Raw genomic sequence first — 25,792 nt, forward strand, 5'->3', positions numbered from 1 at the left:
AAGGTCAAGTTACAGGATCACCATAGCTCTGACAAAGTACAAACAAACCTGTTGCCATATATATGTGAACAAATAAGTACTTCCCCGCCCCATACTGTTTCAGAATATGCTAGCTTTTAATTTCTTGCAATCATGCTCATTTGATGTGCTTCAGCTGAATTTTGTCTGAAGTGATGGCTCAACTATGGACTTCTATATGTTGGAGATGTTCAAACTGAGCTTCCTATGAGGATGTTGCCTCTGGAGCTGGGAATTATTCGAAACGACAGGTGAAGTTTTCAGGGAACAGTCCCTTGTATGTGGATGCATCTTTATATTGAAGCCAATTGCTTTCCTTAATGCCTGTTAACCAACCTGCTTCCTGAAAGGAAAAGAAAACTTTAGTTTTCTAATTATATTTCCATAAGAACTGCTCATATGTATTGTCTATGAAAGTCTATATCTTTTTAAAAAGAGCAAAGGTTAGCAATGTTCCTCCATCTACATTATGAGTGAAAATAATCAGCTTTTACAATATGGCCTGTAGTAATTTTAGCATACTTTATTTTTTCACTACGAAGCCCTTCTAAAATATTTTCTCCTATGAATAAAAAATATTCCTGTGAGCATTTCACTTTTCAGTAAAAAGCAAATTTATTTAAAAACTTAATATAAGAAAATCCCATCTGCTATTACCTGATCTGCTTCTGCTGCTGATGGGATTACCAATACAATATCGCCTCTTTCCAATGTCAGTTCATCACTGTTGGCTGCCTCAAAATCATGCAGAGCTTCAACCTAAGAACAGAAATAAGTGTCTATGGACTAATTATATATTTATAGATATTTTACTTTATCTAATGTTACAAGGCACAGTATATCTACTGTAGTGACTAAGTAAAACATTTCTTTTGTTTCTTTTTGCTCCTGAAACAAAGAATGTTCCATAGATTGGACACATTCTAAGCAACCAAGAGTGGATGTTGATATGTCTCCATATATGTCCTTTTAATGTTTTTTGGCAACATGATCTATACATCTTCATGTGTGACAAAACTTGAAAAACAAGACTTATTTCAACCTTTTGTTGGCTACATTTTGAGGCTATGCAAGTATTCCTCAACCTTGCCAAGTTCAAGGTGGATGGCCTTCAACTCCAAGAATTCCTCAGCTCATGTTGGCTGGAGAGTTCTGAGAATTGAAATCCACCCATCTTAAAGTTGCCAAGTTTGAGAGATATTGGTTATACTACTAATAAATCCTGAAATAAACCTTATAGAGGAAGCCGGGAGGCATGTCATCTGTTGCTGCAGGCTGCTTCTCAGAAGATGCGGGCTGTACTTCTATTACATTTGTTGGATCACTTATATCATCCGAAGATTCAACAGTGGGTACTTCAGTTTTCTGATTAGCAACTTCTTCCATAGAATCTTTAGATTCAGTTACTTGTATTTCATGATAGTCTCCATCTTCATTGTTTGAGGCAGGCTCTATAACTACTGATGGGATGCTACTAAGGTTGTCCTTAGAAGAAGAAAAAAGGAAGGTGAAAGGAGAAAGCAATATTTTGAATAAAAATATCAATTACTGATACTTCCAAGAATTATTCTGGACTTTTAGAGCAACCTCTCAGATCCAAATACCTAGAATTTTTTTTATATATAAAAAATGGATATAATGTGCTTTCCTTTTGTGATCCTACCTCACTTACCTTTCAAAGATCTCCAGCGCTTGGGTTAGAGAAGGAAGGAAAGCTGCTTCATTCCTGGGCTACATGGTGGCCACTTTTTTCTGGGCAGCTGCATTGAATTGTAATCAGTCTGAAAATGGTGGCTACTTCAGGATCATGCCATGTGGCCCAGGAAAGAAAAGGCCTGATCTGTTTCTTTAACAGAAGTTCCGGAGAGGACTAATGTAGAGCTTTCTGGAATTACATTAGGGAAGCAGGGCAGGCCTTTTCTTTCCTGGGCCACATGGTGTGTTGAGTTGAGTTGAGTTGCGTTTATTTATAGGCCGCCCTTTTCCCTGAGGGGACTCAGGGCGGCTAACAACTTGTATGGGAAGGGAAGACATACAATAACATAAAAACACAATATATAATTAAAATCAAGCAACATTCATTCAACATTCGGGTGGGGGCAAATTATGGTCTTTGTGATGCTGTAAGCAGCCATTTTCTGGACAGCTGCATTGAATTATGGACCTCAAGGGCTGGGAAACAGCAGGGGATGTCTTAGGGGGAGAGGAAGGCCCTGGGAGATGTGCAGAAGGGTCTGCCCTAGACTTTTCAAGGCCTCATCAGGGAAGATTGGGGGGTTGTAAGTGAGACAATTATGTGGATACTTCACATAACAGCCATCATGACATCTGACCACAATGGTCAGGGTCCATTATGGTTGTCTTGCAAGTTTTCCCCAAATTACTGGGTGGGGGGCTTTCCCCCCTCTTTATTTAAGGAGGAAACCTGACTACTTTAAAGGAAATATTTGATTTATTGGCCAATGAAATGCTTGAACATTTTAACTCCTTACTGGAGTTACTATTAATGACAAAGAACAACTGAGATGGATTCATTGGATTTATAAGTGCAATTGAATAATCATTTAAAAATTGAAAAAGACATAGATTCTCCTTTCAAATTGGAAATATAAGAGATTTATTGGTGGTGTTTCATAAAAACTACAACTGGACTTGAAAAATGATAAGAATTTTGAAAGAACAAGAAAAGATCCTGGAAGAAGAAAAGTTAATTTTTTATTTATGGGACTTAAATAAGATTAGGAGGAAAAAGGAAAAGATAAATTTGAGTTATCTGATTATAGTTAAAAAATTCTTATTTCTGGTGACATTGAATGGTTATCTGGTTTGGATGGTGTTTCTTTTGGAAATATCTAGTGGAGAAATATATTAGTTTTTGAGATCTCAAAAAGATGATTGTGTTTGGTAAATGTTTAATAGTTTTTAATTTTCTCTTTTTTACAATATTTAATCATAAAGAGACAGATGAGGGCAATGCAGACTAAATGGGACAGAAGCCTACATACACCATGTGCACAATTATTAGGCAAGTGAGTATTTTGACCACATCATCCTTGGTATGCATATTTTCCACCTCCAAGCTATATAACCTTGAATATGTAGTGGATATAATAGCAATAGCAGTTAGACTTATATACCGCTTCATAGGGCTTTCAGCCCTCTCTAAGCGGTTTACAGAGTTAGCATATTGCCCCCAACAACAATCCGGGTCCTCATTTTACCCACCTCGGAAGGATGGAAGGCTGAGTCAACCCTGAGCCGGTGAGATTTGAACAGCCAAACTGCAGAACTGCAGTCAGCTGAAGTAGCATGCAGTGCTGCATTTAACCACTGCGCCACCTCGGCTCTTATAAGCATATCAGGGATGTATATTTGTGTAATGAGGGTAAATGTGACCTAAGGAGATCAACACCCTATATCAAGGTGTGCATAATTATTAGGCAGTTTCTTTTCTTCAGGCAAAATGGATTTAACTGACTCTGAAAAGTTAAAAATTGTAAAAAGTCTTTCAGAAAGATGCAGCACTCTTGAAATTGCTAAGATATTGGATTGCGATCACAGAATCATCAAATGTTTTGTTGCAAACAACCAATTGGGTTGCAAGAAACATGATGAGAAAAAAAGACACACATTAATTGCCAAAAATTTGAGAAAAATCAAACATGAAGCTACCAAAAACCCATTATCCCCCAGTGCTGTCATATTTTAGAACTGCAACCTACCTGGAATGCCCAGAAGTAAAAAGTGTTCAGTGCTCAGAGACATAGCCAAGGTAAGGAAGGCTGAAACCTGATCACCACTGAACAGGACACATAAGTTGAAATGGCAAGACTGAGCCCAGAAATATCTGAAGACAGATTTTTCAAAGGTTTTATGGACTGATGAAATGAGAGTGACCCTTGACGGACCAGATGGATGGACCTGTGGCTGGATCAATAATGGGCACAGAGCTTCACTTCGACTCAAGACGCCAGCAAGGTGGAGGTACTGGTATAGGCTGGTTTTGTTAAAGATGAGCTAGTTGATGTTGGATTCAAAATCAAATCCCAAACCTGCCAGTTTTAGAAGACACTCTCTTCAAGCAGTGGTACAGGAAAACGTCTGCATTTTTCAAGTATACCATGATTTTTATGCAGGAAAATGCTCCATCCCATGCATCTAAGTACTCCACTACATGGCTAGCCAGTAAAGACCTTAAAGATGAAAGAATATGGCCCTCTTCCTCGCCTGACCTAAACTCTATTGAGAACTTGTGGGCCCTTCTTAAATGGGAGATTTATGGTGAAGGAAAAGAATACACCTCTCTGAACAGTGTTTGGGAGGCTGTGATTGCTGCTGCACAAAAAATTAATCATCAGACTCCATGAATGGAAGGCTTATGATTGTTATTGAAAAGAAGGGTAGCTATATTGGTCCCTATTTTTTTGATCTGTAAGATATTTATTTATAAATTTGTAAATTTTGAGTTGTTTTTTTTATTATTCTCACTTAAACAGGTGAAAATTTTATTTTTTATTTAGTTGCTTAATAATTCTGCACACTAATAGTTGCCCAATAATTGTGCACAGAGGTGGGTTCCTACCAGTTTCTACCTGTTCGGGCAAACTGGTAGTAGTAATTGGGCCTGGGCCTGTAGGAATAGCAGGTTGGCCACGTACCAAACCAGTCTCCTGGTTGATGCTTGCTCACCCACCCGACTTGTCTGTCAGACAGCAAGCTGATCGGAGCTGGAAAATGGCAGCCTGGCAAAGAACCCTTTCAGCCATCTCTTTGAGTGCTAGAGGATCACAGGCTTCTTTTCCATCCAGCTGCTGGTCGCGGGGCACTGAAATGTCCTCCAGCCAGTGAGAAGAAAGCTGTGCATGCACAGAGATGGCAGCAGGACTTTTTGGTGCCCTGCAGCCAGTGACTGGGTGGAAAAGAAGCCTCTTGGCTTCCAAGTTCAGTAGCAGGCTCGGTACCTTCACAGGGTCACATTTCTCCATGCAGAGATCAAAAGGCGTGGAACAGCACCTTTTCCATAGCCCACAATAGCCCTTCCTGTTCTCTACCTGCTTTTTAAACCTTACCTCCATGAAGGGAACATCCAAATGGCACTGCCTTAAGGACAAAGCCGGCATAGCTGCCTAGACTTAAGAAAACAAACAGCTGAGGGAAGGAGCTATCCCTCCCTCCCAACCACCTGCCTCGGCAACTCCAAGGATGCATGTGCACCTTCGCATGGTCGAGCAGAGCACACCGAAAGTGTGGGAGGGACAATCTTGCAATCTGGCAAGGAAGAGGAACGCTCTCTCCGTTTCCCTGGGGAAGACCCCTGAACCTGTTTTCGGGTCAGTACTGTAATGGAGAACATGCACTTCAGCGGTGATGTTTGTGGTCCCCGGCTTTGATTTATACAGGATTAACTCAATTGTTTAAGGTTTGTGTCAAGACACTAAACCACAGGCTAATCACACTGGAATGGATTCGCATTAGAAACCAAGCCACACATTTTAAGTTTATATGGTATCCTAGACCAATTCATGTGCCTTCAGACTAGTGCTGCAGAATCTCCAGGTGCCTGGACTCTTCTCCTAAGCAGTTTTAGGTATCCTATGAATGTGCGTTGAGGCAGAAAAGAGGCTGCTCCGATGCCCTGTCCCAAATCCCGCAAAGGAGATGGAGTGAGTGAGGGAGAATCAGTTAAAGAAGGATCAATTTTAAGTAGCCTACAAATTCATTTTTCTGAAATAGGTGCTCTCTTTGAGAGCCAGTGGTGCTGTCACCTCTCCCGCTGGCCGGGTGGACAAAGCGAGTGGGTTGTGGCCTCTGTCTGGACGAGCTGCAGACCTGTCCTGGGGAGGCGGGAAGTGGATCACCCGGGTGACTTCTGCAATGGCCGCAGGAGTGCCCCTTCTCACCTCTGATAGCTGGCATGCTGAGCTGGGCCAACTGGGTCCCTCCCCCCAAAACATTGCCCTCAATTCGGTGAGCGTGGCTTGGGGGGGCTTGTGACTGTGTGTGCATGAGTGGCATCAAGTTGTCCATGCCCACTCAGTCACATGCCCTCCCACCTATCTACACCCACTGAACCAGTGGTGAAAATTTTTGAAACCCACCGATTGTGCACACCTCACTTTTACTTTCTTAAATATTTAGATTTGAGGTTCATTAACATTTTGGATTGACCAAGAGCACTGTAGTTGTTCAATAATAAAATTAATCCTCCAAAATACAGCTTGCCTAATAATTGTGCACACAGTATATTTATATTATTAGGTACTTGTGTGGATTTTTTGTGAGAATCCAAGAGAAATATAATTATGGTTTTGGAATTTGATAAGTTGTTACTGAAATCACTTTCGGATTTTTTTTGACAAACTAATGAAGCATAATTTTTATTTTAGGATTTGATAATTAGAGTTGTATGGGATTATAGAAGTAATAATAATAGACTAAGAATTAGATATATTTTTTATCTGTATCCATACCAAAGAAAGTCAAGCCTTTTTTTCATTCATTTATAGTTTACCTTTTGTCTGATTCTTTCTTTTTTTCTATTATATTACTTGCTTATTTTTTATTCATGTTTTCAAAAGAGACAGCACAGCAGCGGGATGGAAGGTGGGGAGAGAGAATTGTATTCTGGTACTTGCAAGATTCTGTCAATGTAGCTTTACAATAAATAGAATTAGCTCATCTAGTTGTGATATCCATCTTATCTTGTGATAAGATAGATACTTACTTTGAAAGATACTGGTATTTTGATAGATACAGGTACTTTGATTCTTGCAAGATTGATATTAGGGTTGGAAAATATTGTGTTCTAACACAATTTAAAATAGCACAGGCTATAAACTTTTTAAAAATTACAATATTAGCTTATTTAATTTTTTAAAACTTTCAATTTTAAAACATATTATTACACCATCATAAAGTTGCGCTAGATTTTAATTTAAATCCTACACAATTATTCTAAAAACTACTGAAGTGATTACAGAGGAATGTCAAAGAGAATTCTCAATACCTCAATTCTCAATACCACACTCAATAGTTCCCAAAATTCTTGGGACAAGCCATGACCAAACTTGGGGATTTGTGGTAGAGTTAAGACCATAAATTTTCAAAATCATGCTGGAAGGAAAAAAGGAAAAAAAGGTTCCTGCTTTGGTAGTACCTGGGTGTCGTCTGCTTTTCCTTCAATGTAATCTATGCTGCTTTCAGTAACTGCTATTTCATCAGTAATAGCAACTTCACCACCTTCATTTGTAGAAGTGGCATCAACACACTCAGTTTCAGTAGCACCTTCAATTACCGAGTCCATCTGCAAATAAGAAAGTAAAACTCTTTGTTATTCACATAGATCCCTTTTAATATATCCAATCCTATAATAAATAAAAGAGCTTTTAGGGGGGAAGAAGGCGGGGCTTAGCAGTGAGAAGACGGACTTTCAGGCAGTTCCTGAATGACCATCTATACCGGGGTCTTTTTTGGACGATTCGTTTGAATCTAAGCTGTCCCGTAGAGACAGTGACGTGGGGGGAACTCCAGTGGTCCCAGAGATGTTCGCAAAATCTCTGGGAACCTAAGGAAAGCCTTCCTAATCCAGTGACTTCCGGATCAGCTCGATGCTGACTACAACTGCAAAGCCCAGAGAGAGAGCTGGATATGAACATGTCGTTTGATGTGAGTTTTAAATCCTTTTTCTTGTTGGAAAGAGAACACTCTAAATTTGGAAACTTAGTTTAAAATAAGGCTGATAAGTGAGAAAAGCGGCGGCGATAAATGTTTGCCATTTGGAAGTTTCTTTTTCTGTTCCTTTTTTTTTTAATTCTTGGAAGCCGGGCTGGACTTTCCTGTAATTTAAATCGGCTTTTGCGTTCCTTCTTTTTGTTGTCGATACCTTTAACTTCGAATCTAATGGGGCACTAAATTTTAAACTTAAAGTGCTTTGAAGATCTGGTTTTTTTGTTTGTTTTTCTTCGTTGCCTTTTAGCCCTTTTGATGTTTTTTTTTTTTAACAATTAGTAATTAACAAACGCCACGGAAGGGACTAAAACAAGCTGTAAACTACAAATTACAAGCCAACACTGCCATCTTGTGGACTTGAACTTTGTTATTAAAATCCCCCCTGTAATGCATTTGATTTACGTATTTACGCAGCTGGGAACCTGTTAGATAAAACAGCAAAGCTGAGAGTGACCTTGGAGAGACTCTTATCTTAGGGGGGGGGGGAAAGAGTCCGGAAAAAATCATTTGTTTTAGCTTGTTGGCATCCTTTCATCTCCCAACACCATTTTCATATTATCTGCTGTGGAGACATCGACATTGAGTTTTTCTTTTTTGATCATCACCATCGACCTTTTGATCTTTTACATTTTTTTTTCTTTTCTGTTTTGAGTATTCTTTTTAGCCTTTGGATCACCTCTTGACTATTTACATTTTTTCTGCTTTTTCCTTTTATCACTTGTAGCTGAAGCACCTCTTCTTCCCTTTTTGGAGGGGGGGTGTCTTCTTTTTCTTTTTTACTATTTCATATTCTCTTATTTATATATATATATATATATATATATATATATATATATATATATATATATATATATATATATATATATATATATATATATATATATATATATATATATATATATATATATATATATATATATATATATATATATAATTGTACTCTTACTGCATTCCTTTCATCTTTGAAACAAAAAAAAGTTCCTTTTTCTTTCCTTCCTTTTCTCTCCCTTCTCCCTTTTCCTTCCCTCTCTCTTTTCCCCCCTGTTCTCATCTCCCCCTCCCTCTCCTCTGTGTACTTTACGTACTTAATCCACCATACTTATAACCCTCCACCCTCTAATACTAATTGGCTATGAGTAGAAAAGCAGCTGCCTCTGGCTTTACATCAACCCCTGCCCCCTCACCTGCGGGAGGCCAGAGGACAACACAGACGATGTCCCATCAGGAAAAAGAGAAGGAAGCCAACTTTGAAACACTTATACAAATGATGCAGAAAATGCAAGCAGGAAACGATACCCTTGTAAAAAAATGGAGGCAATGGAACAACAAAACCAAAGCATAGTGCAAAAAGTTGATAATATGGAAGGAAAAGTAGAAAGTATACACAACTGGATGCTGAAATATGAAAATAGGATTCAAAAAATTGAAAATAAGATTCAAGAAGGAGAGAAGAAAACTGAAAAGCTAGAAATCAGACTAAGTGATGTAGAAAGAGAGAGCAGTGGAATATTAAGATGGGAGATGGACAGGTCTGAATTTTTCTTAAGATTTCAAAACATAGAAGAAGAAAAAGGAGAGGACTTAGTTCAGATAATTTCAAATATTTTGATAGATGTTCTGGGGATGTCCCAGGACCAAATAAAAGAAACAATTGATGAGACTTTTAGAGTATACACAAGATATGCAATGAGAAATGCTCTTCCAAGGGAAGTGCATGTAAGATTTACTAAGAAAACAATTAAATCACAAATCTTACAGAAATTGAGAGATAGAAAATTAGAATATAAAGGTAAGGAGATTGTAGTACTCAAACAAATTCCAAGAGAGGTGAGAGAGAGGAGAAGAGAATATCAATTTCTGACTAAAGTATTGATAAAAAAGGTGTTAACTACAGATGGCTCATACCGGAAGGTTTACTATGTACTTGCCAAGGACAAAGACACAGGATAGATACAACTGAGAAGGCAGAAGCTTTCTACGAAGAATACTTTAGAGAAACGGCGGAGAAAGCTGGGAAAGACGATGCAGTGATACAAATATTGGAACCACCTGCAACCGCGACCGAAAAAATAGAACGAGCAGCAGGTGGAAGTGAGAAAGAAGGGGAGACAGGGAATGGGAGTCGCAAAGAAAAACGAGAACCTAGATCTACTAGAGCGATAAATCCTTTATATAAAGTATAAACATGGAAGAAAGAAAAATGATTACAATTAACATTAATGGACTTAATTCGGCAACTAAAAGGAAGAAAGTATTCCATAAATTAGAGAAATTACAACTTGACATAATCTGTCTGCAAGAAGTACATATTCAAAAGAAATATGAACATTTACTAACTCAACCAAAGCTTGGGAAAATGTTTTCATCATTGGCAAATTGCAAGAAAAGAGGAGTGGTCTTTTATATTAAAGGCAACATCCCAACAAAAGTAGTCTACGCAGAGGAAGAGGGAAGAATTTTGATGGTGGAAATTATGGATACCAAAAAGACACTCCTAATTGGAATCTACGCCCCCAATGAAAAACAAGATGAATTTTACAAAAAACTACACAAAAAAGTTTTGGAACTAGACTATGCTGATATTTGTATGATGGGAAACTTTAATGGCATTGTGAATCAAAATATGGACTATAAAACACATAAAACAAAAAAATTAAATAGGAAGCTTCTACCGAAATCTTTTTTTAGGATGACAGATGAACTAAATCTAAAAGATATATGGAGAGAAAGAAATGCTAAAAAAGAAAAATATACCTTCTACTCAAATAGACATTCTTCATTCTCTAGAATAGATATGATATGGGTCTCAGCGGAGTTGAGCTCCAACATAAAAGAAATTGAGATTGAAGCAAGTACCTGGGCGGACCACAATCCAATTTTAACTAAATGGAAAGGCCAAAGGGCAAGATCCAGATGGACACTAAATAACACTATATTGAAAGAAAAAGAGTTTGTACAAAAAATGGAAAAAGAGCTAGTCCTTTTCCTTAAAGAAAATAGGAAAGAAGATACGTCGTTGCAGAATCTCTGGGATACAATGAAGGCTGTTATCAGAGGTTTGACAATAGATTACACAAGGAAGAGAAACTCAAAGAAAAGACAAATGCATAAAGCTCTAGACAATGACTATAAAACACTTGAAAGAGATCTACAGAGAGCACCACAAAAAAAAGATGTTAAAATAAAAATGGACATAATTAAACACAAAATGGACCTATTAGAAAAGGAAGAACTGGCACAAAAAATTAGAGGTGCCAAACAGAATTATTTTGAAAATGCGAATAAACCAGGCAGGTGGTTGGCATATAAGATGAAAAAAGAGAGAGAAACAAAGAAAATACTTCAACTAAGAGATAAACAAGGAGAAATTCCGTATGGAAATACCGAAAAAAAATATTATACACGATTACTACGTAAAACTCTATGAACAAGAGAAGGTGGAGGAGGGACGAGTCAAAAAGTATCTACAAGATGCCAATCTCCCCCAGGTACCAGATGAAACTAGAACAATGTTAGAAAGTAAAATAACAATGATGGAGCTAACAGAGGCACTTAAAAAACAAAATAATGGGAAAGCCCCAGGACCAGATGGCCTACCCGTGGAATTCTACAGAACATTTGAAGAAATATTGACCCTCCCACTCCTACAAGTAATGAATGAAGTGATGACTGAGAGCCAAATACCGAAGTCATGGTCAGAAGCGTATATCACATTACTACCCAAGGAAGAGACTGATTTAACACAAATCAAGAATTATAGACCAATCTCTTTATTAAATTCAGACTACAAGCTATTTGCATCTATACTAGCTGAGAGACTTAAAAAATACTTAAATGGCTTCATCCATTCAGATCAAAATGGCTTTTTACCTAAAAGACAAATCAAAGACAATATGAGAATAATTTTGAATACCTTGGAATACTATGAGGCCCACCCAGAAAATCAATTGGCACTGATGTTCCTCGATGCGCAGAAGGCCTTTGATAATGTGAATTGGCAGTTTATGTTTTTGCAACTGGAGCAGATGAACTTTGGCAAGAAATTCACTCAAACTATACGAACGATATACCAGAAACAAGCAGCAAAGATAATGGTAAATGGAGAACTAACAGAACCGATTGAAAGAAAGAGAGGTACAAGACAAGGCTGCCCACTATCACCGCTACTCTTTGTCCTAACACTAGAGGTCTTAAATAGAAGGATCAGAGAAGAAGAAGAAATAAGAGGAATGAAAATTAAGAGAGAAGAGTATAAATTGCAAGCGTTCGCAGACGACTTAGTTTTTATTCTTGAAGATCCATTAGAAACTGCACTCAAATTGTTAGAAAGAATAGAGGAATATGGAGAAGTAGCAGGCTTGAAAATAAACAAAGATAAAACAAAGATCATGACAAAGAATATCCCAGCTACACAAAAGGAACAGCTGTCAGAAATGTTGCAGATTCAAAACACAAGTAAGATTAAATATTTGGGGATACATTTATCACCTAGATATAGCACTCTTAAAGAGGATAATTATACTAGATTAAAACGACAAATAGCAATCGATTTGGAGAAATGGGAAAACTTGCATTTATCAATGATGGGAAGAATTTCTACAATTAAAATGAACATTTTACCTAGAATTCTATATTTGTTTCAGACAATCCCAATCAGACTGGGTAAGGATTTTTTTCTAGATTTAAATAAAATAGTTTTGAAATTTATTTGGCAAGGGAAAAAAGCTAGAATAAAACTTAAATTACTACAAGATGTTAGATCAAGAGGAGGTTTTGGGTTACCCGATTGGGAGCTATACTATCAGGCAGCAAACCTGATGTGGATTAAGGAGTGGATATCATTAAAAAACTCTAGATTATTGAATGTAGAAGGTCACGATTTGCTGTTGGGATGGCATGCTTTCTTATGGTATAAGGGAACTAAACCACATGGTTATTTTAGAAGACATTATATAAGGGAGGCGTTGTTGTTAAATTGGGAAAAGACTAAAAAATTACATTATTTAAAAATTCCAGTCTGGACATCAACAATTGAAGCATTTTCGTATCCGATAATACATAAAAAGGAACAAACAGTTAGATATACAGAATTATTGAATACAGAGGGTGAGCTCAAATCTAGTCAAGAGTTGAAGCAAGAAGGGATGGAAATGAACTGGTATTCATATGTACAGATACAATCTAGATATAATGAAGATAGAAAAACTAAAGGTCTCTATAATAAAATGACTGAGCTAGACAAAATTCTAACAGGTACTGATGAAAAAGTAATTTAAAAACTATATGGATATTTATTGGAGTTTAAATTGCATGAAGAACAAGTTAAAGAAACTATGATTGCTTGGGGAAAATTTTTTAAGTATGGGATTGATTTAGAGAATTGGCAGAAATTGTGGTCTCAAAATTACAAAATGACAATGTCTACTGCATATAGAGAAAACTTGTATAGGATGTTTTACAGGTGGCATCTACCCCCGACCAGAATCGCAAGAATGTTCAAGAATAAATCAGAAAAGTGTTGGAAATGTCACCAGATACCTGGCTCATACTACCACATGTGGTGGACTTGCACTGAAGCCAAAAGATACTGGACTAAAATCCACATGTGGTTGGAGAAAATGATACACAAACAAATAGACTTTAAACCAGAGGTCTTTTTATTGGGAATTTTACCAGAAACCTACAACAAAGACTTAAAATATTTGATTGTAAATGTGTTAACAGCAGCCAGAATTGTATTTGCAAAAAACTGGAAAAATGAAACAATACCAAAAGATGAAGAAGTTATTCGAAAAATAATGGACTGTGCCGAAATGAGTAAATTGACATTTGAAATTAGAGAGCAAGAGGATGAACAATTTTATAAGATATGGGACTTGTTTTATCAATGGCTAAGGGAAAAAAAAAATTTTGGAAATGAAAAATGATACACTTATGCCTTAATTGGAAAAAAGTAAATGATGATATAATTATGATGTGAAATAATTCAACAATGATATAAGGAAGTACTAATATAAGGTCTGGTGATATAATGTATAAGGTTAAGAACTTACTATAATGATATTTCGCTGCTGATAAGGCAATTCTAATAGGGGAACAAATGAAAACTGGTATATATAGGCAGCGATGCCTTGTTGAACAATGAAGGAATAAGATCTCTGTTTGAAGGTATGAAATGCAAGGTTAACAATGAATAGAAGTATACTCTCTGGGGGGAAACAATGCTAATGTTAACTGAATATATATTGTAGAAGGAAAATGAGGCCTTTAGTTACATTAGAGGAAATATCTGAGATGGTAAATATTATTTGAAGATGTAGATGTTAAAACAACCGTAATCAAACGACATGCTGCATGTGATGATGGTCCCCCCCCCCTTTTTGGACTTTTTTTTTGTCCTTTTTGGCCTCCCCCCCTCCCCCCACCCTTTTTTTTTCCTTGTTCTATTTTTTTTTTTTAAAAAACCCTAGCTTATTGTGGTGCTTATTAAATATACAACAGAGAGATATGGGATGTATAAACTTAGTAGGGATGCACCTGTGATCAAACGACATATTGTATGTGAAGATGGGTTTCCCCTCCCCCCTTTTTTCCCCATCTCCTCCCTTTCCCATTGTTGTTTGTGTAATGAAAAATAAAAAATAAAATAATAATAATAATAATAAAAAAAGAGCTTTTAAAAGAAAGCGCAGACAAAATCACGGGAGAAAGGTTTGCCTATGATTTTCAATGAAGATATATCTTTTGCCATCAGTATATGAAGAGGATGCCTCTCAGTGCCAGTTGCTGGAAGGTGTAGCATAGATTTCTTCTTAGTAACACTATGGATGTAATTTGCTAGATAGCCTTCTCCTGGAGATTTATTGATTCATTTATTTACACTTATACATATCCATTCCAATTTATCCTACAATCCTGGTATTTTCTAGTGATTAAAGTAGTAACCACAACCAACCACACAACCATGACATGCAAATGAGATATGCTATGCAGTTGTCATAAGCAATTGATGTTGAATTGCAACATGCTATGGATTAAAAACAAAAGAATGGTGAGAAAAGTAGGAAGCAAAGGGGGATTTCATATTGTGAAATGATTTTGATGTTTTATGGTAATGCAATAAAAATATCATTTCTATTAATTATCAGAGTTGCTGTTAATATGACCGTTTGCAAATAATACAAAGGTTTCCATTTGCCTTTTGCAACTATAAATCCCAGCAATTGTGAAGCATAAAACAAAAATAAAAGCAAAATTTTATGCATGTTTATAAACAGGAGGATTTATTATATGGTTTTGCCTGCCATCCTGACTTCTTTATCCTATCCAGTGCCCCTGATGCTTAGTATGAGATTTGAACATTGGTCTTGAAGGGACAGGTTTAATCCTCTCATCAAACAGTAAAGACTCAAATGGACACTATCTACTGATTTTACCTATAATAATTGGGTAATAAAATAATTCTAAAATCACTTTACCAATTACTCACCACAGTTTCAGCTGTTGACTTATCAGTCTCCAAGGCCTGTGCTTCTGACTTTGCATCAGAAACAGCCATATTGCTGTTTTCCTCTGCCTGGATTCCCAAAGATGGAGCTTCTTCTTCAGCCTTTAATTAGGAAAAGCAGACAAATAAAGGTCAATGTTTGGGTTCACACAATCTGCTAAATCCTAAATCTGGAATAATCAAACAATGGCAGTGCTGATCATATTATGTTCTAACAATCAAATCATAGAGGAGTTCAGAGATGGTACTGAATAAAATACATGATTAATGAAATATGAGCTTAGCCTGGAAAACAGGCTAAGGGGGGGTGGGGTCGTCAGAACTTTAAATGGCAATTAAGTGACCAGTAACATATTGAGACTACCTGTATAAAGAAGTGATTTCCTTCTACAGGAGGCAGGGGAGGCAGGGCCTCACCACTGTCATCATGGGAAAAAAATGCAAAAGGAAAAAGGCTGAGGTAGTTGCTGCCAGAGCACAGTGGATGACTCTGCTTAGTGCTTAACTGTTTAAAAAAGCCTCTTAAAAAGTGCCCTCTACCGGAGGAGGCGGGAGAACCATGTGCCTCATTTAGTCTATCTTTATGATCACTCGAGCAGAGTTAAGCAAGGATTAAAAGCCGAAAAATTCCTTATGTAGATGAGGCACTTGGTTCTCTTGCCTCCTCCTGTAGAGGGCGTTTTTTTAGAGGCTTTTTAAACAGTTAAGCAGAGTCATCCATTGGGGACACTGGCAGCAACAAGCCCAGCCTAACTCAGCAGCTCTTGCCTTTTTCTTTTTACATTTTCACATTTTCATCATGGCAGACAAGAGCAGAGTTGAAATCCTCTGTGAAACAGCTGGAAAAGTTATGTGGGTCGGAGGGAGGGGGAGGAATTCAAAATTAATGTAATTTGTAAGTAATTATATTATTGTAAGTAATTTGTGTGTGTGTGTGTGTGTTTTACCCACCTCTGCTGGCACACAGGCTGGCACATTTTTTTATGTCGGACATAGTGATAGGGCTTTTGGACACCCCGGCGCTATGTCGGACATAGAGGCGCCCCGCGCTCCACAGCTATGTCTGACAGAGGCAGGACGCCTCTATGTTGGACAGAAGCGGCAGGGAGCTTTCTTTCATCTTTTTCTCGCCCTTCAGGACAGAAGCGGTGGGGTGCTTGCTTTCAGCTTTTGCTCACCCCGCAAGACAGAAGCGACAGAGCGCTTTTTTTCAGCTTTTGCCCTGCAGGGCGGGCAAAAGCTGAAAGAAAGCACCCCACCGCTTCTGTCTGACATAGAGGCGTCCCACGCCCCGCAGCTGGGTCGGACATAGCTGCGGGGCACGGGACGCCTCTATGTCAGACAGAAGCAGCGGGGTACTTTCTTTCAGCTTTTGCCCACCCCGCAGGACAGAAGCGGTGGGGCACTTGCTTTCAGCTTTTGCCCGCCCCGCAGGGCAAAAGCTGAAAGAAAGTGCCCCACCGCTTCTGTCTGACATAGAGGCGTCCCGCGCAGACATAGCTGCGGGGCGGGCAAAAGCCGCTTTCTTTTTGCCTCACCAGCCATAAACCTCACTGCACGTCACTGCTACAAAGAGTTACCTCTTTATTCCATATCTCATTCCCCCTCTATAAGCAAATTCATAAATATAAACTTTTCATTCCAGGTGTCAACAAAAAGTCCATAAAGAGTTATTCTAGGATTTGATTTCTCTTCAATTCTTCATCCCATCACACAGATTCTTCATGACTTTAATAGGCCTCTTTTGTAGATTCAATAATAAAACATTTTCCAGAGTATTTTCTTGGTTTATCATTTATGGTTGCTTTTTAAATTTAAAATTCAAAACTTTTACAAAGTTTCTTTGGGATATTCTTTTCTAAATGATTCTTTTTGCATGCCATTTATAGTTTCAATATTGTTTTGTCAGATAAAATATGTTCCATATCTTTTATTTTTTCACTGACATCTTTTAGACATAGTCTATCCATAAAAGCAGACATCATTACTGGAATTACTGTATTGTAGTTATTAATGTCTGGCTCTATTCTTCAAATATTTTCTTTAATATTACTGATTATAATGTTATGTGTCATTTTGTCATATGTGTCTTTAAGTCCCAATATTAACTGACATGAAGCACAGGCTTGTATTTTTTTTCTTCTGCTTAGACCTTAGAATCTTTGGTCTCCTCTAGTCTCAAGTTTCTAAAATCATCATTTCTCTTTGTTATGACCCAGGGGAGCCAAAATTTTACAATAAAAGTAAATATTCCAAATTTATCTGAACTTTTAATCCATTTACAACTTTCAGATTAAAATTTTAACTTTTTACTAAATTATTTAAGCTATTAAGCTTTAAATTAATTTTCTTTGTTGAATACACCCTATCAATATTTATAAAAGTTGTTGTTCTGACAGTCTCTAATAGCTTTAAAATGGCAATTTCCAAAAGCAATTAGAAAGTTCCACAAAATGAAACAACTTACCTTACTATCTGGAATATCCTGATTTAGCTGCAATGAAAACAGGGAGGTGTCCTGGTAATGTACATATAGAAAGAATACATCCAGAGAATTATTTAAGCATTAGCATTTAAAAACCTATTAAAATTATGTACAATATGACAAGACCATTCCCCAAAACATACAATTTTAACTTTGTGTCCTTAATTAATGTAATATTTCCACAACATTTGAAAATTGACATCATTTTTTCATAGTTCTTAGTGAGTTAAGCACTTAAGAATCTAAGGACTGAGATTTGCAAAAACATTCCTTTTAGAAACAAACTGACATTGTAATGAAATGAGGCACTCTGAATTATTACTATAAAGCTTGTTGGTGGACATTAAAACTTTTATGTTATATTTTCTTGTTAAACAGCAGATTTGATTCAATGTCATTCATTATTAAAGTATTTTTATATTAACATTTTTGGGTAGTACTTTGAGTTGCTTTTTCATTTATAAGGAATCTATTAAATGTAAAACTGGATTTCATATGTCATTGATTTCAGTACAGGTAGTCCTTGTCTTATGATTTATCACTCAGTGACTATCTAAAGTTACAATAGATCTCCCCAGGACTACTTACGATCCAGATTCGAACATCCAATGACCAACTTTTCCTATGGTCACATGATCATATTTTGAGTGCCTGGCCTGAATTTATGGCCATTTGCCATATCCTGCAATCATGTGACCACAATTTTCATTTATTTTTATGGAAACTAGTGTTTCTATCAAAAAAGGTTTCCAGCAAAAAAAAATCCCATTGCAGACACTATATTTTGTTAACAATTATGTTCGTTTAACAACAGGAACATTTACTTTATGACTGCCATGTTCAATTCATGACTACCATGCTCATTTAATGACTGCTAAAAAAAAGTACAAACATGCATGGTCATGTGGTCACTCATTTAATGATTGGCATGTTATAACTGTAATTCCAGGCTCAATTATGATCATGTCATAATTATTGTAGAGTCTGCATATGATCCTAGGCTAAGTATTGCAGTTTTTGTACATTTTATGAATAATGTTATGCACAATAGCAGCTGCCTGGTTTGCACAATTTGATATACTATACATTATTTATTTACAGCATTAAATTTAAAGATGTAATACACAGCTTAAAAAGCAACAAGATGGCCAAACCTTTGTTTAACAAGATGCCAAACTCCACAACAACTTTCAGCTTGACTGTGATAGCCAACTAATTCACATTAACTTAACAAAAAACAGTAGTGTTAAAATGGTGGAACACATTAAATATATGTATTTCCAATGTTTTTATGGAAACAAATTTAAAGCAAAGTTTTAAAAAATTCAACCATATCAGATATTTGGATTTGACATGAGCATTTGCAATGATCCTAAATGATATTTCCTTAAAGAATGGTACCTTTTCCTGAATCAGCATGGTAGCCATGCAGACTCAGAGCAATAGATATTTAAGACAGTGGCATGAAGGCTGCTCTATTGTCTTTTAACCCAGATGATTTTTTTGAGACTTGTGTAAGTACAGGAAAAGGCATAGGCTTAATGAGCTTCAAACAGTTGCAGTAAGGGAGTCTACTTTAGATCCAAAGTCTGTACACTTCTAAACTAATGACATACTGACATCTGGATATGCATTGAATTTGCCATTATATTGTGGAGTTGATAACCCACTGCTTTCTGATGAAATTGGCCTACAACTCCATCATCTTTAGACCCCAGTTTCTGGAATTAGGGAGGCACTGTTTTCAGTATTTTCCTTTAAGCTGGTTCCAGTCAGTATTATGGGGGAGAGATCAAATCCTTAGACCTTGCACTGTGGGTTGTCTCAGGTCTTTCACCTCTCTTTTTTAACATTTACATGAAATTACTGAATGAAGTCACTTGATGACATAGGATACATATCTCCATTCCTGGTAGGGCATAGGATTCTACTACAGTGCTGACCAAGTGCTTGGAATCTGTGTGGGTCTGGATAGGGAGAAACTAACATCAACTCAACCCTGAAAAGATAGAATGTCTTTGGGGTAGTTTCCTCTCAGGGTTTGGTGATATTCATGTTTTATTCTGATGGGGTAGCACTTTCGTGGACTGACCTTGTGTGCAATTTGAGGGTCCTCCTGCATGCATGGGTCCTGATCAATAAGCAGTTGGCAGCCATGACTGGAAAAGGCTTTGCATAGATTCATCTTGAGTGCAAATTGTATCCTTTCATGGACTGGGAAGCCTTACTTACTGTTACTTATACTTAAGTAATTTCCTTTTTGTGTTACTTCAAAACATTTACATTGGGCTGCCCTTGATGAGGGCAGCCCAAGAGCTGCAACTAATCCAGAACATGGAATCACATAGTGCTGGAAGCTTCAAGATTTGCCCATGTGTTGCCCAAGTGGCACTGGCTGTCAATTTTGTTGTAGGTAAAATTAAAAACCCTGGTATCATGTTTATAGCCCTACATGGCATAGGAACAGACTGATTGTGAGATGGCTTTACTCTCTGACAATATCTGCCAGATAAAATAGGATAAGCATGCTCCAAGTCTGTTCCCTGAAATGTTGCTATCTAAGAGGACTTCAGAAAGGTGCTTTACCATGGCTTCCCCCTACTTTATAGTGCACCTCCTTTCCAGTGATCCAGCAGGCATCAACCCTTTTAATCTTCTTGGAGGTCATCAAGACCTGACTTTTTACTCTGGGATAAAGTAAGGATGCCTTGGGTAGATTGTTGAAACATCCAAAGGCAATGACTGAGGTGCTAAGTTTTTGTTTTATTTTTTTTAATGGATCTACGATTTTATTGTTGTTGTGAGCTCCCAGAAGAATGGCTATAAAAATATTTTAACTAAATAGATTTATAAATAATATAAAGTTATTCCTTACCTGTGCAAATCCATTAAAAGCATTGCTTGACGCCTAGGCCAAATTAGAAATTAGAAGACAGATTTTAATATCAAAATCTTATTTGTATATGGCCCAAACATATACACCTTTTAAAGTGAAGGGAAATAATGACAATAAAATAAAAAATAAAAAGAAAGCACAGTGATACACTTTGATAATTAGAAGAGATGCCAGCAACATAAACTATCTAAAAGCAAAATTCTAAAATAAGATGTGGTACAAAATAAGATGGCATATTCAATAGTCAACCTTTTTGTGGTCAACCTAGCATAATTATATAGTTGAATTGTGCCATGAACACATGACTACATAGATTAGCAAAGGAAAGATAAGGAGGACTATTCATAAAATTCATATTTTATTTAAAGATAAATATCACCTAGGTAATCTCTCTTTTCTAAACTATGCTATATAATAGGGTAGGTACCTCTTCTTTATCAGCCTCAGTTTCTTGATATAACAATCCATATCTCCGGTTAGCAATTTCATCTTCAGATAAATCTGAGCTGATGGTCTCATTTTCTTTGGGGCTAGTGAAGTTTTCAATGCTAGCCTTTCCAGAGTTTCCCATTTGGAACAGAATCAATGGCCTACTTATGTTGTTTGATCCACAGGTGCTAATGTTTGACTCTTCCCCAGTTGATCCTTGTAAAGATGCTTCCTGATTCTGCTGACTCGTCATTACACATGAAGTTCCCCAGCTATTGTTTAATTCTCCTAAATCTTGCATAAAACCTGGCCATAGGTTGTCCAAGTTTCCATCTAGAGAGTCTTGTGTGGGAGGAAAGGGACAGGAATCATAGCTAATTGGCTGGCTAGAAAACCCCCAGGAATCAGAACTAAATGTAGGATTCCAGCTGTCATCCCAAGGTTCTGTCTCCAATACTTGAGGTAAACTAATGTTAGGTTCTTCAGGCACACAAAACATTTCCCTATCTGCCAGTTCACCTTCCATATTCTCTAACTTAGAACTACTGAAATAGGCATTAGTTGGATTCTCAAGCCCATGCTGCACAGTCATATCCTTGTCAAGGAATATACAAGTAGCTCTATATTCAATATCTTTACTCTCTTGAGAGATATTGAGGCCACAGTCTTCATATTTTTTGCAAATCTCTTCTGCCTCTTTTGCTTCAAAATCATACCCAAGATTTCCAAACTCTGAAGAAAAAATGTCTTTGACTTGGAGATTAACAGTTCCTATAATATTTGCCATATCACTTTCCTGTGTGCATTTTATGCCCCCGTTACCCTCACATGTTTCTTCAGGATCCTGACACAGGGAACATAAAGCATTCTGCATTTCAAGTCTATTATGTTCTAGAGCTGTAGAGCTGCTCATGTTCTTGAAATCTCTTCCAACTGTCTCCTTAAACATATTAGCTTTATTAAAGTCTACATCACATTTTTGGGGACAACTATCAGTAATTGTTTCTCGTTGCCAATTTGTACATTCTAAAACTTGTCTAATTTCTACCTCAGTCTTTTTTACAGCTTCATTATTGGGATGTTCTAAGACCTTAAGACATTCAATTTCATTGAAGGACTCCTTGAGCTTAGGACCTCTGGTGTCTACCTTTTCACATGGATCTGTATTTGTCCAGAAAGAGTCTTCTAAGCCCGGATTTGCTTCTTTTGTCATTTCCACACTAAATGGCTCTCCACCAGAAAAACTGTCAGTTTTCACTGAAGACTTCTCAGCCAAAGTTTCACTCACTAAAAGCTGGTTGTTCTCCACCAGATCAGTGCCATCATCTCCGCTATGACTAATGTCCAGGCAGGGTCTTAGAAAAGTGGTTTCACGTTCATTTGCATAAGCTGTCCATGATGTGCCATCCTCATGCTTGCCTACAGCAGGCAAAGTAGGAGTAGCTAGCATATCAGATGATTCTGCTGAGCTTTCCTCTGCCTGAAGAAAAGGCATAGGACCACCAGCAGTTCTTTCCTGGCCCACACTGGCTGTCTTCTTGAGGGAATCTGCATCTAGGCTCACATTGAGTGAACCTAAATTAGTTTGGGGCTTGCTAAAATCTTCTGTTGACCCACTGTCTGGATTTTCCTCCATGACCAGGTTACATAGGGAATGACTTTTTGGAGAGTCAGGCTTTAAATAGGTAAGAAAGTAAAGAAAAAAACAAGATGAGCATGATAAAGGTTAGGGAGAAAAAATACAGAACTCAAAATCAACTGAAACAATTAAGGAATTAATACAATTTACAATATCTGTAAGGGAAATCTACATTTGAAGAAGGCAACTACTTACCGGCTGCCCCACCTCATTATTGCTCTGTGAGGAAAGAAAATATTAAAAAGAAAAAATCAGAGAAAATGGAGAGGATATTTCACCATGTTACTGAAAAGAAACATGTCAAATAAACCTAAAAACTCAAGGGTTCCTTTATGAACACCAACTAGCAATCAGAAGACACAATGAAAATGCCTTAATTTCACAACAGATGAACAGACTTAACCATAGTTTCAGCTGGGAAACTGTGAGCACCCTAGATCAATCCAAATCCAAAAATGCTCAGAAATTCCTAGAAGCTTGGCAACTCAAAGAAATCAGTCATCAATAGGCATATAGAAATAAACAACGTTTACAAACCATTCAAAAGAGAAAGAAAGGTACAAAGGAAACAAAAAGACCAGAACACCTCTTACCAGCAATCAATTACCCAATAAAAGGATTAACTCTGGATTAACACCAGACAAACAATCAAGGAGGATACAATATCTTAATTAAGAAACTATGAAACTAATCAAACAATCAAGCAGAAAACAGACTAAACAAAGAACTATGAAGCAGAAAACAATACCCCCACCATCATTGACAGTATATAAACACAGCAAACCCTACTCCCTTTTACACTGAAAATGATACTTAGCTGGAAATTAAGGAAACAAATAGGTTCAAAGAACACCAAGAAGGTATTACAGATTGAGACAAAGGAGCATCCAAGCCAGGGCATAGTCCATGTTAAAGGGAGGGATAATGAGCACCAGTCTTGCTCTCTTCAATCAGTAAAATAACGTTAAATGCTTCTAGATTTGAAGATGGGGAATGGGAGGGGTGGGGTATGTGGCGTAACTGAGAGTAATCAAAATGTTTCAAGCTTTTGTTTCATGGTTAGTCTGAATGCAGATAAAAATGATTTTCACTGGATAGAAACTATTCAGTGAACTAAAACAAAAAAAAAAAAACCAATTAGTCCAATAACATTATGTGCTTTTGAATTATGTTCGTTTAATGTTCATTTACAAATTTATGATATAGAGTGTTAGATCGGGTAATGGATAGGCACACACAGGCTAACGGTAACAACAGCTCTTTATTAAATGCAACAAGTGAGAACAATCCAGCGAAGGTTGAGTTTGACAGCAGCCCTTTTATAGGGAGCTGTCAGACCCTTCAGCCAATGAGATTAAACCTCTGTTCCCACTGGAACAGAGGACCTTGGTGGAAACCACTATAGTTGAAGCTCGTATCTAACACTCCTCCCCTCTTAGATGGAACAATCCTACTGGTCACATAGTCACGCAGGTAGGAGAGCTTTTGGGTAGCTCTGCCTGACCTGCACAGTTCAGTCAGAGGGTGTTCTTTGAGCAGGTTGGATGGACCTGTTTGCTCCGCAACTCCGCTTTGTGGAAGCTCCTGGAACCTTTCACAGGCCGCGGCTGGAGCTTCTAGAGCTAGTTCGCTCAGAGCTCACTGCGGGCCTGCAACACAACCAGATAAGTTCCCCAGTGCCCTTGGGCTTGACCTGCCTGTGGAAGGAGTGGCGTATTTCTCCCTTTGGGTAGAGCTTTGGCTAACTCATGCAGGAGTTACTTCTGGTTGTCTAAGAGTGGAGTTGGAGAGGTGGCCACGGAGTTGGTCAACATGCCTTCTCCAATTCCGACCATCCTCAAGCTCTACAAGCTAAGAGCGAGGCCTGGTGATGCCTATCACTGTGGCAGGAATCCACAGAGTTCCCCCAGCGTAGTTGTGGGCGTAAACTGAATCCCTACGCTAAAGTTCTGAATTTTGCTTGTGGAGTCAGGGGGCGATGCGACAGAATAGTCTGAGTGTAGCCGGTCTAAGTGGGACCTTAACCGGCGACCCATGAAAAGCTCGGAGGGGCTTCTCCCTGTAGTGGCACTGGGTGTGATATCTTGGATTAGCAGGTAATGGTCAACTCGTGTTTGCCAATCTCCCGGGCCCATCCTAGAGAGGGCCTCTTTTTCAGATCTCATCATTCTCTCCACCTGACCATTGGAGGCCAGATGGAATGGCGCGACCAGGGCATGTCTGATTCCCTGAGCTGCTAAGAAGGTCTCGAATTGCATGGCCGTGAATTGGGGCACATTGTCAGAGACCAAGACATCAGGCGGGCCTTGTGTGGAGAAAAGTCTCTGTAGTGCCTTGCTGACCGCTTCTGCCATAGTGGAGGTCATCAGGACTACCTCTAGCCATTTTGAGTAGGCGTCCACAACTACGAGGAACGTCTGGCCCAGCAAAATCAATGTGCACCCTAGACCACAGTGCTTGAGGTCGCTCCCACTCCTTAGTGGGAGCCTCTGGGTGAGCTAGTCTGGACTCCTGGCATGGTGTGCAGGTAGCCACCCATTCTTCAATCTCCCTGTCCATGTTAGGCCACCACACGTAACTCCTAGCCAAAGACTTCATCCTGACAATTCCAGTCTGCCCTATGTGTAAAGCCTCTAATACTGCAATGTGCAATTTGGGTGGAACAATGACCCGGTCCCCCCACAGCAAACAGCCATTTACAACAGATAACAGGCAACGTCACTGGATGAGACAGGACCAGTCTCTAGGCAGTCAATGAGAAGGACTGGTGTCTCGGGGGTAGGGTCAGCAAGAAGTTCTAGCAGCGGGCAGCAGCTCAAGGCGTCGACATGCCCCAAAGTGGAGCCTGGTTGGTGGATGAGACGGTAGGAGTAGGCAGCAAGGAAGATGGTCCATTTGGTCATCCACGGTGATGACACAAGGGTAGGCCAGTCCCCAGCCAGTAAGTCCAGTAGCGGTTTGTGGTCCGAAATGAGTTTGAAATCACAGCCATATAAGTACTCATGGAACCTTTTTACTCTGGTCACTGCAACCAAAGCTTCACAGTCCAGCTGGCTGTAGTTCTGCTCAGCAGTGGACAAGGTCCTAGAG

The 25,792-nt window shown here is 38.2% G+C and overlaps 1 protein-coding gene across 2 annotated transcripts in view; it reads right to left on the reverse strand.

The window, feature by feature from the left end:
• Positions 1-208: 208 nt before the first annotated feature.
• AMPH (amphiphysin) overlaps positions 209-25,792 on the reverse strand; it is a 228,107-nt gene continuing 202,523 nt past the window's right edge. Inside the window, exons 14-22 of one of the 2 annotated variants that reach the window (XM_087713101.1) lie at positions 22,898-22,921; positions 21,062-22,738; positions 20,614-20,646; positions 17,721-17,771; positions 15,236-15,355; positions 7,175-7,321; positions 1,252-1,503; positions 676-777; positions 209-361 (exon numbers count right to left, since the gene is read on the reverse strand). In XM_087713101.1, coding sequence (XP_087569227.1) covers positions 254-361; positions 676-777; positions 1,252-1,503; positions 7,175-7,321; positions 15,236-15,355; positions 17,721-17,771; positions 20,614-20,646; positions 21,062-22,738; positions 22,898-22,921 — 2,514 coding nt within the window. In that variant the 3' untranslated portion in view covers positions 209-253. The remainder of the gene's footprint in view (positions 362-675; positions 778-1,251; positions 1,504-7,174; positions 7,322-15,235; positions 15,356-17,720; positions 17,772-20,613; positions 20,647-21,061; positions 22,739-22,897; positions 22,922-25,792) is intronic. The other variant, XM_087713099.1, reaches the window with a different exon arrangement.

The sequence above is a fragment of the Thamnophis sirtalis genome, unplaced genomic scaffold (genome assembly GCF_051295495.1).
Source record: "Thamnophis sirtalis isolate CommonGarterSnake01/CBP01778 unplaced genomic scaffold, rThaSir2_p1.2 scaffold_4, whole genome shotgun sequence".
In the NCBI taxonomy this organism is placed as follows: domain Eukaryota; kingdom Metazoa; phylum Chordata; class Lepidosauria; order Squamata; family Natricidae; genus Thamnophis; species Thamnophis sirtalis.